This window comes from Hyaena hyaena, unplaced genomic scaffold (genome assembly GCF_003009895.1).
Source record: "Hyaena hyaena isolate Hyena2069 unplaced genomic scaffold, ASM300989v1 scaffold_914, whole genome shotgun sequence".
In the NCBI taxonomy this organism is placed as follows: domain Eukaryota; kingdom Metazoa; phylum Chordata; class Mammalia; order Carnivora; family Hyaenidae; genus Hyaena; species Hyaena hyaena.
In genome coordinates, this window is record NW_024081545.1 from 422,939 (window position 1) to 438,913 (window position 15,975).

The window sequence follows — 15,975 nt, forward strand, 5'->3', positions numbered from 1 at the left end:
CACAGAGAGATGTAAAATAAGAAAGAGGCTAAGAAATATGGAGAAAGAGACCTGAGTAAGTCTAACATGTCTGATTGGAGCCTGAGTTCAGTTTATTGCCCCTAGTCTTCAAAAGCACTTTTCAACATACAGGCATACAGGCATTTTACTGCTTCACAGACATTATATTTTTCATAAATTGAAATTTATGGCAACTTTGCATTGAGCCAGTCTATCAGCTCCATTTTTTCCAACAGCATTTGCTCACTTAGTGTCTCTGTGTCACAGTTTGATAATTCTTGTAATATTTCAAACTTTTTCATTATTCTTATATTTGTTATGATGAGCTGTGATCAGTGATTATGACTTGCTGAAAGCTCAGATAATGGTGAGTATTTTTTAACATTAGAATATTTTAAAATAAAGGTATATCTATTGCTTTTTTAGATATAACAGTGTTGCATATTTAATAGACTATAGCATCGTGTAAACATAACTCTTATATGCACTGGGAAATCAAAAAGTTAATTTGACTTGCTTTATTGAGATACTGACTTTATTGTGGTGTTCTGGAACCAAACCCATAATATCTTTGAGGTATGCTGTGATAAACAACTGAGTTCCTTTAAGCATTTCTCCTTTAAAATGAAAATAATGTTAAGCTTTCTCAGTAGAGGATATTGGAAGGATAATGCAGGGAAAAAGAGATTCTCTAGAAATTCCTGGTGTGGGCTGGTGGTTGGCTGGTGGATGTGAAGACATTCAGTGAATATCCACAGGGCAAGAAACAATTCATATGTGACCTTGCAGCCTTGGCCAGCGATGATCTTTTTGCAGCCCTCTTGACATGGAAACCAACATTTCTGTATGCCCTACACACAACTTCCTGTGTCTTGGAGGGTCATACACCAGAACTCACTTCTACAAGCCTGTGCACAGCTGGTGTGTATCCAACCTGTGGTCCAGGACTCCACACAGAGCTGCCATCTCTCTGTTGTAAAGTAGATTACCTGCAAAGAAACAATTAATGGATTGACTCAAGAGCAAAAACAAGGGGTGCTTGGGTGGCTAAGTTGGCTAAGCATTAACTTTGGCTCAGGTCATGATTTCACAGTTGGTGAGTTTGAGCCCCGTGTTGGGCTCTGTGTTGACGGCTCAGAGCCTGGAGCCTGCTTCGGACTCTGTGTCTCCCTCTCTCTCTATCTCTTGCCCACTCACTCTGTCTCTCTCTCAAAAATAGACATTAAAAAAAGAGCAAAAAAGAAAGATTTCTCAATAAATCTTAGAAACAGAAGATGGTGGAATATTATCTTCACTGCACTGAGAAAAAATAACTATCACCCTAAAATACTGTACCAAAAAGAAAGATTTTTCAAGGATAAGAATGAATTACATGGATAGATTTGGAGAACATTATATTGAACAAAAAGATTTAAAAAAATAGCATGTGATTCGATTTTCATGACATTCAAAGAGAGGCAAAATTAAACTATGGTGATAGAAATCAGAAAAGTGGTTACCTGGGATGGGGGGGGGATTTGATTAGAAAGAAGCACAAGGAAACTTTCTAGGATTAATTGTCCTATATCTTTTTTTAAAAAATGTTTTATTTATTTCTAGGAGAGAGAGAGACAGCGTGAGCAGGGGAGGGTCAGAGAGAGAGAGGGAGTCACAGACTGAAACAGGCTCCAGGCTCTGAGCTGGCAGTCAGCACAGAGCCCGACGCGGGGCTCGAACCCACGAACCGCGAGATCATGACCTAAGCCAAAGTCGGACGCTTAACCGACTAAGCCACCCAGGCGCCCCTAAATGTCCTGTATCTTAATGGGGGTAGTGATTATACAAGTATATACATTTGCCAAACTCACTGAACTGTGATGGTTAATTTTATGTATCATCTTGACTAGGCCACAGGATGCCTACATAACTGGTTAAACATTATTTCTGGGTATGTCTGTAAGGAAGTTTCCAGAAGAGATTAGCATGTGAGTGGTCGGCTAAGTAAATCAGATTGTCCTCCTGGATGTGAATCAGCATCATCTAATCCACTGGGGGCCTAAACAGAACAGAAAGGCAGAGGAAGGGAGAATTTGCTCTCTGCCTGACCACCTGAGCTAAGATATGGGTGTCCTTCTTCTATGGCTGTTTGAAATACAAATATCCTTTACAAGACAGTCCAGAAACAAAAGTATCCAGTGCCATTCCTCATAAGATGTTCAGAAATATGAGATCCATGGAGAATTGTCCCCCAGTATTGGATGTGTGAATTTTTTTCACTGTGAAACATATGAAATTGAATACAGATCAAAAGTTAGCATTCAGACTGAAATGTACCGTAAGTATAAAATTCACAACAGCTTTTGAAACCTTATGTTAAGGGCACCTGGCTGGTTCAGTTGGTAGAAACATGCAACTCTTGATCTCAGGGTTGTAAGTTTGAGCTCCACATTTGGGTGTAGAGATACTTAAAAATAAAATTTCATTTAAAAAAGAAGAAACCTTATATTTAAAAAAGAATGTAAAGTATCTAATTAATAATTATATTGAATATATGTTTAAATGATAACATTTTTAATATATTGATTTAGATAAAGTGTATTATTAAAATTAATTTCACCTGTTTCTTTTTACTTAAAAAGATTTTTTTTAAGGAACCTCTACACCCAAAGTGGGGATGGAATTTACAACCCCAAGATCAAGAGTCTCAGGCTAGACTGATTGAATCAGCCAGGTGCCCCTCTTTTTACTCTTTAAAAATGTGATTACCAGATATTGTAAAATTACTTATGAGTCGTACATTATATTTCTATTGAACAACTCTGGATGTCTAATTTTTATTGGGCACCCTAGAATGATTGAATAATCTAATGAATAGAAATTGGGAGGGAATATTGTCCTTGTTGGAGTTCCCTAGCACACAGAGATGGAGGCAAAGCTTAACTGTTAATGTTTTGGGGGGAGGAATAATCCCAGAATAGTGACAGTGTAGGAAAAGGGAAATGAGTCAGAGACAGTGGGAAAGTACCTTTGGGCAGATGCTGGGAAAGTTTGATGCTAGGTTCTGTGGCTTGGTGCCTCATCTAAGATTTAAAGTGATGATAGGAGCCAGAATAACCATGAGACTGATTGGATTCAGCCTCAGTTCTAGTGCTACGAGGCCCATGCAGGTTGTCATGCTAGGTTGTTTTGGTTCTGTTGGGTTACGGTTAGTGTAGTTTCCCATTGATAGTTAACATTGGGCATGGAAGTGGTAGGAGATATTCCACTGATGACTCAAGGTTCCAAACATAATCCTCCTTGCATTCATTAGGTTGTAGCAACTCTAACTTAACCTGGAAATCAGAGTTCATTACCCCAGCCAGTACATTAGCTCCTTTTTTTTTACCTGTTTGTCCAATAGAATAAGGAACCCCAAATGACACCAAAATATTAGTCACAACTTCCATCTGGGTGGAACCCTGTACCTTCCCCACCCCTGGAACCAAGACTTCTGACCTAACAGAGTCAACAGTTTCAGGGATAGCAAACATAAATTCCATTAGTGAGTCACTGATAATGATGATGAGAGAGGCAACAGCTACTTCTACATCTTGGTTTTTATACCTGGGTATTCTAGTTCTGACTGACACACCACTTTATATTGGCCAGAGTTTAGTGGATATAGTGCATCCTGAAAGAAGGGCTCCAACCCCATAAGATGCTGTCCTCCAGCCAACACCTAAGCTGAAATTTCCACAGGCCGTTCCACTGTTTTGTTGTTATTGTTATTGTTATTGTTTGTTTTGTTTTATTTTGTTTTAGGTTGGCTGCTCCTGGATGATCAGCTACTTGTTAAAACGAGTGATTCTCAAGTTCGTGAGCTTATCCTCACATTTCCTTTGACATCAAGTGTATCTATTTTCTTTTTAAATTTTATTTTATTTTATTTCATTATTATTTTTTGAGTGGGTCTGTTGTTCAAGACAATGTTGTAGGGATACCATGTCAAGAGAAAGAATTCTAGAACTCTAGAATGGTGCTAGTGGATACACTTCAGCCAAGGAAGGCACAACATTTTCAGAATATGTATTAATTTCAGTAAATCAATTTGATGACCCCACCACGGAGGAAGGGGTCCAGTGTAATCAATCTGTCAATAGATGGCTGGCTGGTACCATTGTCTAGAGCTCATCAAAGAGCACTGATATAGAAGGCTAGACCACCTATTCATGTAGTTTACTCTAGTTTACGGTCTAGAGCTCAGTAAGATCATCTTGGTGAGAGAAATCCCATGTTGTTGGGTACATGCATGGTTTTTTATCTTTGCTACTATTATGACACTTTCTTCATGTGCTCAATGTCAAATACTGGAGTGGTGCACGGAGAGGCTGACTAAAATCCACAGGACTCATCTTTCTGTATATTTGATTGTCAAGACCCTCCTCTGTGGTACATGTTCTCTTGTGAGCAAAACTGCATATGTGTGTCCACTCCTACAGTGTCCGACCACATATTATCTACTCAGACCCCCATATTACCCATCTTCTATCCACATTTCTTTTAAGGCTCTTTTAAGGCCTCAACCAAACAAGACTTTTGGCTCTTCCCAGGTGTGAATATACAACTGAATCTTAGGCTACCTCTCCCTTCACATGAAGTGAAAACTCAAATACAGTTCTCACAACTCTGTGTGCTGAGATTTCCTTTCACTAATGCCATTCAGGGCCATTCCTGAATGAGGCTGTAATGAGGCAGCTAACCTTTTATGGCTGTTTCCAATATATATTGCACCAGCCTACATGTGAATCAGGCCTCTGTCAGTAGATCATAAGGAACTCCCCATGAGGTCATCAGTGCAGCACTGATAAATAATGTAGAAGGCTAGACCACCTATTCATGTAGTTTACTTGAGTCCTCTGGGATTTGCTTGATTCTGAATATATCACTTCCTACATACAACGAGACATTGCTACCCCTGCCTAGCTCTATGACTTGGTTGAGTTGATAATCCTCAGTTCAGGCTTCATAGTCCTTTAACGTACCATGGTCAGATATTTGGTGTTTGTTAAGACCTAATAGTGTACTAGGACCTATTTTTCCGAGTAGTTAACTTATGGTGAACAGCTTTGTTTTAGGATATAAGGCTCTACACTGTGACTCTTCTTTTGCAGTTTGCCCAAAACTCTATATATCCTTCATGGATAAACCTCTAGCACTATCAGATCTGTTGGATCACATGAGGTAAGTGTAATTTATCAGGTCTGACCATAGGCAATTACAAAGGCTTTACCTGACAGGCCTTGTGGGAAAAAGCCATCCTCTCATCCCATGCTTGGTATACAGCCAATGTATTACAATCTCTAAAAGGAGTTGCAGCGAAGGACTGATGTCTCTCTGGCTGTTCATGCTCTTCACATATTTGCATTACTAGCCCCAGTGACTTCATTCCTAGGTCTCTTTATCTGGGGCCTTGGGCAGAGGTCTTGTTCAGGTGACTCTGCTCATATCCCCTTATTGGGCAGGACAAGTGGGAAACCTTGAACACATTTATTCCTACTCAGACTCGGTATCCAGTAACTTCCTATTCCTAACCCTTCCTCCACCCCACCCACTACAGGGGCCATAAAGCAACCAGAGCCTTTTGTTCAGGGTTCCCTCAACAGTGAGGCAACCCCACATCTCTGCTAATCCACCTGACCCTCACCTGGCATATCATTTTATGGGGGAAATGAAGCAGGGGGGGAAGTGGGCATCTTGTCTCTTTAAGCCTTTTGTTTATACTAGCACAGTAAGTGATTAAAGGCTTCACTGTCACTTTCATTATGGCTTCTCTTCTGGTATTCAAACGAAGTGTTTGTTCTATCTGTTTAAGTTCTCCCACCGTCCTTGACTATTCTATTACATTTTCCCCAGTCTTTTTTTCTTCACTTTTTGACTTGGGAAGTTTCTGTTGATATATCCTCAAGCTCAGAGATTTTCTCCACTGTCACATCCAGCCAATTAATGAACCTATCAAAGACATTCTTCATTTTTCTCTATGTTTTTGATCTCTAGTATTTCTTTGAGGGTCTTCCTTAGAATTCCTTTCTTAGATCCTCTGTGCTTACATTCTCTATTTGTTCTGTCATGCTATATTTATCCACTGAAACCCTAGGTATATTATTCATAGTTAGTTATTTTAAATTTCTGGACTAATAATCCTACATCCCTGCCACATCTGAGTCTGGTGCTAATACTTGCTCTGCCTCTTCGAATTGTGTTTTCTTCACTGCAAGTTTTTGGTGAAAGCCACACATGTTGTACTGGGTGAAAGGAACTATGGCAAATAGGCCTTTAGTAATAGGATGGGAGAGTGTGGGAGAGAGCGGAGGCTTTCTCTATTCCTGTGATTAGGCTTATTCTTTTCGTGAGCTTGCGCCCTGAGCCGTGAACTTCACAAGAGCTTCTCAATTTTCTCACCTCCTTAGGTGGGCAGGATAGGTAGAGGGGGCTGGAGTTGGGTATTTCCCTTCTCCCAGGTTGGTTAGGCCCAGATAAAAAGCTACAGGTTTAGGCTTTGTTTAAAAAGATTCTCTTGATGACAGGACTTGTTAAGAAGAACAGAATGGTCTGGTGTATTTCAAAAACGGTTTCTTTCCCCCTTTGCCCTGCTGAAGTATCAGGGAATTGTTTTCTAATCTCCAATGTGAGAACTTGGTTGAGCTCCAGGAAGTAAAACTCACAAAAGTGTGGGTGACTCCCCTAGGACTGAGCTCCTATGGAGTTTTTAACTCTCAGCCTCCACCAATTCATCAATTATAGTTTAGGTTTTCCTATCCTAGTACTGGTTCCCGAGGAGCTTTCTGTTCATGGGTTTCGGCTTTGGTAAGCTGTGATTCTCTGTATCCACCTATCTCTCCAGCTTTTGGTGCAATGGTTTGCCATCATCTGAATTCTCTGCTGGATCTAAGAGCTACTCATTTTTGTTCACCTTTTTACTTATTTTTAGGATGCAGTGATGACTTCCAAACTTCTTACATGACAAAACATTAACTGGAAGTCTTATTTCTTTGACCCAGGGCATTTCTAGAAATATATGTTTTAATAGACTATTTTTAATAGCACTTTTAAGTAACAGCATAATTGAATGAAAAATACAGAGATTTCCCATATACTACCTGTTCCCACACATATAGAGCTTACTCCTTTATCACATCCCTCACTAGAGCGGTACATTTGTTACCACTGATGAACCTACATTAACACTCAAAGTCTATAGTTGACACTACAGTTCCCTCACGGTGTTGTACATTCAATGGGTTTTGACAAATATATAGTAATATATATGCACCATTATGGTTATACAGAGTAGTTTCACTGCCCTAAAGTCCTCTGTGCTCCACATATTCGTCCCTCCCTACCCCTTGGCAATTACTGATTTTTTTTTTTACTATCTCCATAGTTTGCCTTTTTCCAGAATGTCATATTTCCAGAATAGCTGGACTCATATTTTACGTAGCCTTTTCAGATTGGCTACTTTCATTATATAATACGCATTTAAGTTTCCTCCCTGTCTTTTCATGGCTTGATAGCTCATTTGTTTTTATCACTGAATAATATTCCAGTATCTGGATATATCATAGTTTATTTATCCATTCATCTACTGAAGGACATCTTGGTTGCTTCCAGGTTTTAACAATTACAAATAAAACTGCTATAGACATCCACATGCATATTTTTGTGTGGACATAAATAAGTTTTCAACTCCTTTGGGTAAATACCAAGCATTGTGATTGCTGGATCATATAGTAAGTACAGTTAATTCTGTAACAAACTTCCAAAATATCTTTTGCATTCCTGTCAACAATGAGGAACATGGAACATTCTAGTTGCTCCACATCCTTACCAACATCTGGTATTATCAGTGTTTTGGATTTTGGTCATTCTAATAGGTGTGTAGTAGTATCTCACTGTTGTTTTAACTTGCATTTTCCTGATGATATATGATGTGGAGCATCTTTTCATTTTTTTTTTTTTTAGCCAGATTATTTGTGATCTTACTGTTGAGTTTAGGAGTTCTTTATATAACTTTCCAGGGGGATACTTCTGGCCTACTGTCCTTATCTTTGAGAATTAAGCAGACACCCTGAATCATTTTCTTCCTCTAATTATAATTTATGTAATTATCTCATGGGATTGAAACATCTTTGGCGTCACTATTCCTTGGGGTTCTAATGAGCTTACCAACTTCATATATTTAGAGATGATGGAAGCATTGTCATATGGGCCAAATGTCCTCATTGGTCTTCTGCATATACTGACCCTGCATATCATTTAACTTCTGTAGACCTTATTTGTCTTTTCAAGCCAGAAAACTATCATTTGATGTAAATAATTTGAATTTTGGAAAACATCAAATGACCAAAATAGAATCTTTTTATACAGTGTAAGGTTATAGAAACTTGTGACTATTTGTAAAATTGTATTTCATATTGTGACTTTAAATTACTTAGGTTGCGAAGTTTTATCACTACCTAAAAATAATATTTATTCTTCCTGGAAATAATGGACAAAACATTATCCTATAACAAAATGAAAGTTTGTTGGCATCTGTACCAAAGACAATTTTAGACAGAATACTTACTAGGGTTTCGATTTTCTCAAAGCTTTCTGATTTCAAGGTGAAGCAGTCCAGGCAATGCCATGTTTTGTCTTGGAATGAAAGGAGAAAGGATAAATGTGTATTCTTCTCCCCCCCACCCTCTTAAAATAGATTGCTTAAACTATTTCTTAATAGAGCAACAGAATATATCCAAATATATTTGCTGGGATAAATTTTCCTTTGACTTGGCTTAACGGAATCTCCAAGATTTATGAAAACATTCATTTGCCACTCTTGCTCTTGTGTCTTGTTATTGGTTTTGAACAGACCAGGGCTGACTATTGAATGCACTGAGTTCTGGCATATTATTTGAATTGAGAGCTTTGTTCCTATCAAAGGTAAGAATGCTGCTGAAGTGAAGAAGGCTTTGAGCCAGCAAGAGCCTTTTTCACCTTAATATCAATCAATAGGCCCTACTGCAAGAAGACTAAGCCAGAAGAGAAGTTAAGTCCTGTCTACCACTGTATGACAGGCAAGTCACCTGATCTCTTTGGACCCTGTTCCCTCAGCTGTAAAGCCAGAGGCTTGGATTGTGTAATTCATAACATCCCTAAGGCCAAGACACTAGGCTTGTGAAAAATAATGACTGAAAGATTCTGCAGATTCAGGCAATTCCAGGGTCATTATAAACAGGCAAAACAAAGATCTGATTTGATAGCAGAGAACCCTTCAAAGAGTTCCTCCTTAATATGGAAACATGGGAGATAACATCGGCACAGGAATAAATCTATTTTGCACAATGTAAAATTCCTTGTCAACTTTCTAGGATCACTCATACATCCTGTTGCAAAGTAGGACTTAAGCAGATTACATGACGATGAAACCCGAAACAAGCCTGTGCTATTTCTTGGGTACCCCAGCATTGTTAGGAACTGTCATACATGTTAATTCATTTTATACTTATAAGAACCTGAGAACAAGGGGCACTGTCTACACTTCTTTTTTTTAGTTCAGGACAGTTTCCAGTTGAAGTCCCACACTTAGGGAGCGGCAGAGGATTTTACATTTGCCTGTACGTTCAGTGCAAGTTTCTGGAACCTCAGGAGGCATCTTCTGTGAGGCTTTATAAAACAGAGCGTCGTGGTCCACTAACATTAACGAAAGTGCTGTTCTATCTCTGGGCCAGGGTCTATGCCACAAGCTGTACCCGGATTTCTCAGCCTTCCTAATGACCCTATGAATTAGGTAATTTTAATTATTGTTTACCTCATTGAAGGGCGGGAGTATGCCCTGAGACCAACCTATGGAGCTGCAGGAGGTGAGCGTCACCACCTCCAGGCAGGCACCTGCAGCGTGAATGAGGGGCTGGGGAAGTTTGAGGGGAATGAGGTGGCGAGGGTCTCTGGTGTTTCAGTTCTCTGAAGCAGCGCGAGACTCTAGCTGTGTCTTGTCATCCTAGTCTCTGTGAGCTCCCCGAGGCTTTGCGCGCCACTCTGTGCCCAGGACACTGGGTGTCCCAATGACCACGCACAGTTCTCGCCTCTCGTTAAGGCACCGGAGCGGCGGGAACAAGCGCGGAGCAGCGCTCAGACTGCAGACGTGCCAGCCCAGGACGGCTTCTGCGGTCCGCCGGGGCTCTGCGCTCACCGCCCACCCGCGCCGCCGCGGGAGGCGGGGCGGGCCCCGGTGGCTCAGCTGACCTGGGGGCGGGGCCCGGGCGGGGGCGGGGGGAGCTGGAGCCCCGGCCTCTTCCGAGGGAGCCCGCGCTTCCGCGGCCGCCTGTCCGGGCCTCGCGGCAGCGGCTCGCGGTATGCGCCTCCGCCTGCTTCTGCTGCTCGCCCTGTGCGGGGCGGGGCCCACTGCCGCAGCCCGCAGCCTCAGCTTGCGGGGCAGCTGGAGGATCCGCAGCGGGAACGGCTCGCTGGAGCTGCCGGGGAGGGTCCCCGGTTGCGTGCACAGCGCGCTGTTGCAGCGGGGCCTCATCCAGGTACTGCGTGCGGCCGCCCCGCCGGAGCCTGCGCCCGCGTGCCCCTCGTGGTGCGAGGGGCCGGGGGACCGTTGGGCAGCCCCCGAGCCTTGAGCTTTGTTCCCGGCTTTGGATCTAACTTAACTTCTGCCTCTGTGGTTGGTGGCAGGGAAATGCTGAAGCAATTTACCTTCTGTTGGCGGAGAGCACCGCTGGGGTCCGGGGCTTGGTGGAGATAAGACACAACCAGTCTGGGACGTCGATGATTCTGGAAAGCGGAAGTTCGTACAGGGCAGACTGTTAATACTGGCGGTTTTCCTATTGCCATAGCTCTCCGCTGAAGAGTGCATAGAAAGATCTTGTGACTGACAAAGCATAAGGCAGGGGGTTACTGTTTTACTATGTGGACATTGCAGGGGACAGTAGTTTTGCTAAGTGTTAACTGTATTCGGTAAGGTGTCAGTTTTTCTCTTGCTTGTAGGGCTCAGGGAGTCAGATTTGGGATTGATGCAGCCCACAGGGTGAGGAGAATGAGATGCACAAGTCAGTGTAAGGTTTGGATTACTAGTGCTAGTGTAAGGGCTAAATAATTTTGGGAAATGAAGGAAGATGCTGTTTCTTAGGGCCTGTGATGCGTGTGTGTCTTAAAGAGTTGCTCTAATTTATAGACCGCTTGTTGAGAACAAGGGGTTTGTTGTGTGCAGAGGTTTGTTGTGTGCAGAGGTTTGCAAACAACTTTTCCACCCTCTGCTGTTTTTATGGTTCCGTCAGCTGCATGTGGCTTTCCCATTCTTTAATTGCTCTTACTTGGAGAGAGGGTCACATGGGCAGCTGAGTCGGTTAAGACCCATCTTCCGCTCAGGTCATGATCTCACACTTCGTGAGTTTGAGCCCAGCACAGAGCCTGCTTCAGATCCTCTGTCCACAACCCCTCTCTTTGCCCCTCCCCCTGCTTGGGCGCGTGCTCTCTCTCTCTCTCTCAAAAGTAAATAAAAACATTTAAAAAATTAAAAAAAAATCGTTCTTGCTTGGGAAAAGATGTACTTGACGAGTATCTTTTAATCATTTTTACCTGGAACAAGATGTACTCATGAATTGCCCCGGTCCCCATAACAACTCTACAGAGTAGATCTTCCTATTTTCATTTTATGGATGATACGGAGTTAGGGCGCCCAAAGAAGTTAGAGGATTTACCCAAGATCACACAGCAACTAAGTGGCAGAAGTAGAAATCTAGTCCAGGCTGGCCTGACTCCATTCCATAGCCTGGATTCTCAACTGTGCTACTCTTATGCTGGTGTTTTGAAAAATTGTTTTTGAAGCACTGTGGTTGACTTTCAAGAGTATCATTAACAATTTATTTAAATGACGCAATTGCCAACTGGGGTTATACAAAGTTTATGACCTGGTACACATTAGCTTTTTTTTTCTCAAGAAATATGTATCAGAAAGGAAGTGAATGTTGTAAATGACACTGACCACAGTTCAGTTTATTTTTTAAAACAAGTAAGTCTCGAATTTAGGTACTTTAAGTATTCTTAGTTAACAAACTGCTTAGTTAACATTAGCAGACCACAGCCTACTTTGGTACCCTGAGGCTTCACTCACATATGCCTTGAGAATTCCTGTGTCTATTTGGCAGGGTCTCTCCTTGTGTCATTTCACTGATAAAATTAAGGCAATGGGAAATACTTTGTGGTTTCAGCAAGTAGGATGATTGTTCCATGTTACAAGGCTACATATTAAGAAACAATGTTTGGTTACTAGCTGATGAGAAGGAAGTTGCTCATAGTCTGAAATAACTGACTTTTCCTCATGGAAATAATTTACGTTTGTGAAATATGTTCATAGATTCTTAGAAAAACTTTAAGTTCGATAAGGTGGATGTGGGTTTACTTTTTTATTTATTTTAAATGTTTATTTATTTGAATTTTTTTTAATGTTTTAATTTTGAGAGAGAGAGAGAGAGAGAAAGAGAGAGAGAGAGAGAGAGAGAATCTGAAATAGGCTCCAGGCTCTGAACTGTCAGCACAGAGCTGGACCTGCGGCTCAAGCCCACGAACTGTGAGATCATGACCTGAGCCAAAGTTGAATGTTCAACTGGCTGAGCCACCCAGGCGCCCCTGGATGTGGGTTTTAAGTGGTAGTGGGATGAGAAATGGAGAAGGCTTTTGGGAATTATGGAATTCAAAGCCTAATCATCAGCAACATCACTATTATTGAATAATATGTTACATTTATTTCACTTGCTTTATTACAACATCCCCATCTCTTTTTGCTGTTGGCCCTCAGGAAATATTCTATAGTCTAGAGCAGGCCTTGGACCCCATACTATGTTTACACGAGAACTTGAAACAGATCTTGCCGAAGTCATTTACTTATTCATGTACCTAATTATTTCATACGTATTTATTCAATACTTCCAACATAGCAGGCAGTATTCAAAGTGCTTGAGATTGAGTGGTGAAGAAAATAAACTCTTTTATCCCAATAGATATTCTAGTGGAGGAGATAGACAATGAGCAAATTAATAGGTAACATAATGGCAGGTGGTGCACTGAAGAGAAATAAAGCTGATTAAGGGAACGGAGAGTAGAAGACTGGGTGGGAAGGATTGCTGTTAAAATAAAGTGGTTAAAGATAGCCATTTTGAAGTGACTTTCATACAGAGATCTTTTTGATGAGGTGAGTTTTAAGAAGAAGTGCATTCTCAGCAAGGCGGGAAAAAAGGCAGGAGTGGAAAGGGGAGAGGCCTTGAGGTGGGAGCATGTTTGACAAGTTTGGGGAATAGGGAGCTGGCCGGTGTAAGCCAGGGGGGAAGGGAATGTGTTCAAAGAAGACATCGAGGGCAGACCATGCCGGGCTTATTAGCCATGGGAAACACTTGGATTTTATTCTGCATAGGATGATTAGCTAAGGACTCTGCATTTGAAGTTGAAATTTGAGCAGAAATAGTCATTCAGTTTTGAGGAAGAGAAAACCACAAGGTTTTTTAAGCCTTTTTTTCTTTAATTTTATTTTTAAGCCTTAAAAATTTTTTTTAATGTTTTATTTATTTCTGAGAGAGAGAGAGACAGTGTGAGCAGGGGAGGGTCAGAGAGAGAGGGAGACACAGGCTCTGAAACAGGCTCCAGGCTCTGAGCTGGCTGTCAGCACAGAGCCCGATGTGGGGCTCGAACCCACGAACCGTGAGATCATGACCTGAGCCGAAGTTGGACGCTTAACCGACTGAGCCACCCAGGCGCCCCTTAAGCCTTTTTTAAAAAAAGTTTAGTCATTTATTATTTCTGAGATATAGAGAGAGCACAGTGGGGGAGGGGCAGAGAGAGAGAGGGAGACAGAATCTGAAGCAGGCTCCAGGCTCTGAGCTAGCTGTCAGCACATAGCCTGATGTGGGGCTCAAAGTCAGATACTTAACCTGCTGAATCACCCAGGTGCCCTAAGCCTTTTTTTGTTTTAAGATAGCTTTAGAAAATCCTGATTTCTGGAGTGCCTGGGTGACCCAGTTGGTTGAGCACCCCACTCTTGTCTCACACTTTGTGGGCTCAAGCCCTATGTCGGGCTTTGTGCTGACAGTGCAGAGCAGAGCCTGCTTGGGATCCTCTCTCTCCTCCCTCTGCCTCTCCCCTGCTCATTCTCTCTCTCTCTCTCTCTCTCAAAATAAATAAATAAACCTAGAAAAAGAGAGAAAATCCTGATTCTTAAACCTGGACACATGCTTCTTTGTTTGATGCCCTGTGAGATGTATTTAGGGCATTGGAGGATTTGCTTCTCATGGCCCAACACTGGGAATCAAAGCATCATCTGAGAGTTGAATCTTTAGATAAGGGCAGCTGGTCTTCATCACCCACAAGTGTACGTACTCGACCTAGACTAGGAAATTCATCTTCATGTAATAATTACTTAATATTTTCCATGTGCAGTGCACTCTCCTTGACCTTCTAAGGTGCACCTGTCCACATAATTCCCACCGCAACCCTGTGAAGAAGGTATCATTACTTATACTGACTGAGGCTCACACAAGTTATGGCCTAAGATCATGCCATCTAATAAATGGTGGGACAAGGATTCAACCCACATCCTCTTTTCATGACCCACACTGCCTGTTGGCTAGAATAAATAGTAAGCAAAGAGAATAATTACTGTTTAAAGATGTCCAGTAAAAACAGCGATGGGCACAGTATACTATTCATTAAAAAAAATTTTTTTTAATGTTTTATTTATTTCTGAGAGAGACAGAGACAGTGTGAGCAGGGAGGGTCAGAGAGAGAGGGAGACACAGAATCTGAAGCAGGCTCCAGGCTCTGAGCTAGCTGTTAGCACAGAGCCTGACTCGGGACTCAAACCCATGAACCGTGAGATCGTGACCTGAGCTGAAGTCGGACGCTTAACTGACTGAGCCACCCAAGCGCCCCATAGTATACTATTCACAATATATCACCAGAAGCATCCCATTTGCCAAAAGTTCTTGATAAATGCAATAATCCCTGAGGGTCAGTCCACACATCACTTCTTTATTCTGTCTCTCGGAAGTCTCTGAGTTTCAGCCATCACCTCTGTGCCGCAACTGCTCCGGTGCCTCAATCTCTAACTCTGTGCTGCTGATTTGTGGCTGGAGATTTTGTTCTACTATGCTACCTGAATGCCATCATGGTGTATTGAAACTGAAAATATGGAGGCGCCTGGGTGGCTTAGTCGGTTAAGCGTCCGACTTTCGCTTAGGTCATGATCTCGTGGTTTGTGGGTTCGAGCCCCGCGTCGGGCTCTGTGCTGACTGCCAGCTCAGAGCCTGGAGCCTGTTTCAGAGTCTGTGTCTCCCTCTCTCTCTGACCCTCCCCTGTTCATGCTGTCTCTCTCTCTCTCTCCTAGAAATAAATAAAAAATACTAAAAAAAAAAAAAAAGAAACTCAAAATATGCAGATTCCTCTCTCAATTCTCCCAGTCCTTAGTTTCTCTTCCTTTATTTCTTTTTTTAATGTTTATTTATTTATTTTTGAGAGAGAGAGAGAGAGAGCGCGAGAGCGAGAGCAAGCAAGCAGGGAGAGGGCAGAGAGAGAGAGAGAGAGAGACAGAATCTGAAACAGCCTCCAGGCTCTGAGCTGTCAGCACAGAGCCCGACGGGGGGCTCCAACCCACAAACCGTGAGATAATGACCTGAGTCGAAGTCCGATGCTTAACCCACTGAGCTACCCCGGCGCCCCTCCCTATTTCTAATAAAAGCACCAACATTGTCTCAGTGAACGAAGCCTGGAATTTCAATGCCATTTTTGTTTCTTGTCTCATATGCTGCAACTAGTGTATCTTGTAAGTCCAGCCTGCAATATCTCACAACCATTCTGGCCAAGTCATTTGTAGTGTTATCAACCTAGCTTATTATTTTCTTTTTAAGAAAGAGGTCAATTAATTTTAAAGGCTTTTAGAAACAGATAAAGGATATACAATTGATCCTTGAACAATGTGGGTTTGAACTT

General features: G+C 41.9%; 1 protein-coding gene and 1 long non-coding RNA gene across 2 annotated transcripts in view; one reads left to right on the forward strand and one right to left on the reverse strand.

Moving 5' to 3' along the window:
* Window positions 1-503: 503 nt before the first annotated feature.
* LOC120222819 lies at window positions 504-10,278 on the reverse strand. Its single transcript, XR_005526121.1, has 2 exons — window positions 9,806-10,278; window positions 504-989 (listed from the first exon to the last, which is right to left on the reverse strand). It is a non-coding gene; the product is annotated as an uncharacterized LOC120222819 (long non-coding RNA).
* Window position 10,279: 1 nt separating this feature from the next.
* Window positions 10,280-15,975, forward strand: part of MANBA (mannosidase beta) — a 117,130-nt gene continuing 111,434 nt past the window's right edge. The window contains exon 1 of the mRNA XM_039220822.1: window positions 10,280-10,526. Coding sequence (XP_039076753.1) covers window positions 10,350-10,526 — 177 coding nt within the window. The 5' untranslated portion in view covers window positions 10,280-10,349. The remainder of the gene's footprint in view (window positions 10,527-15,975) is intronic.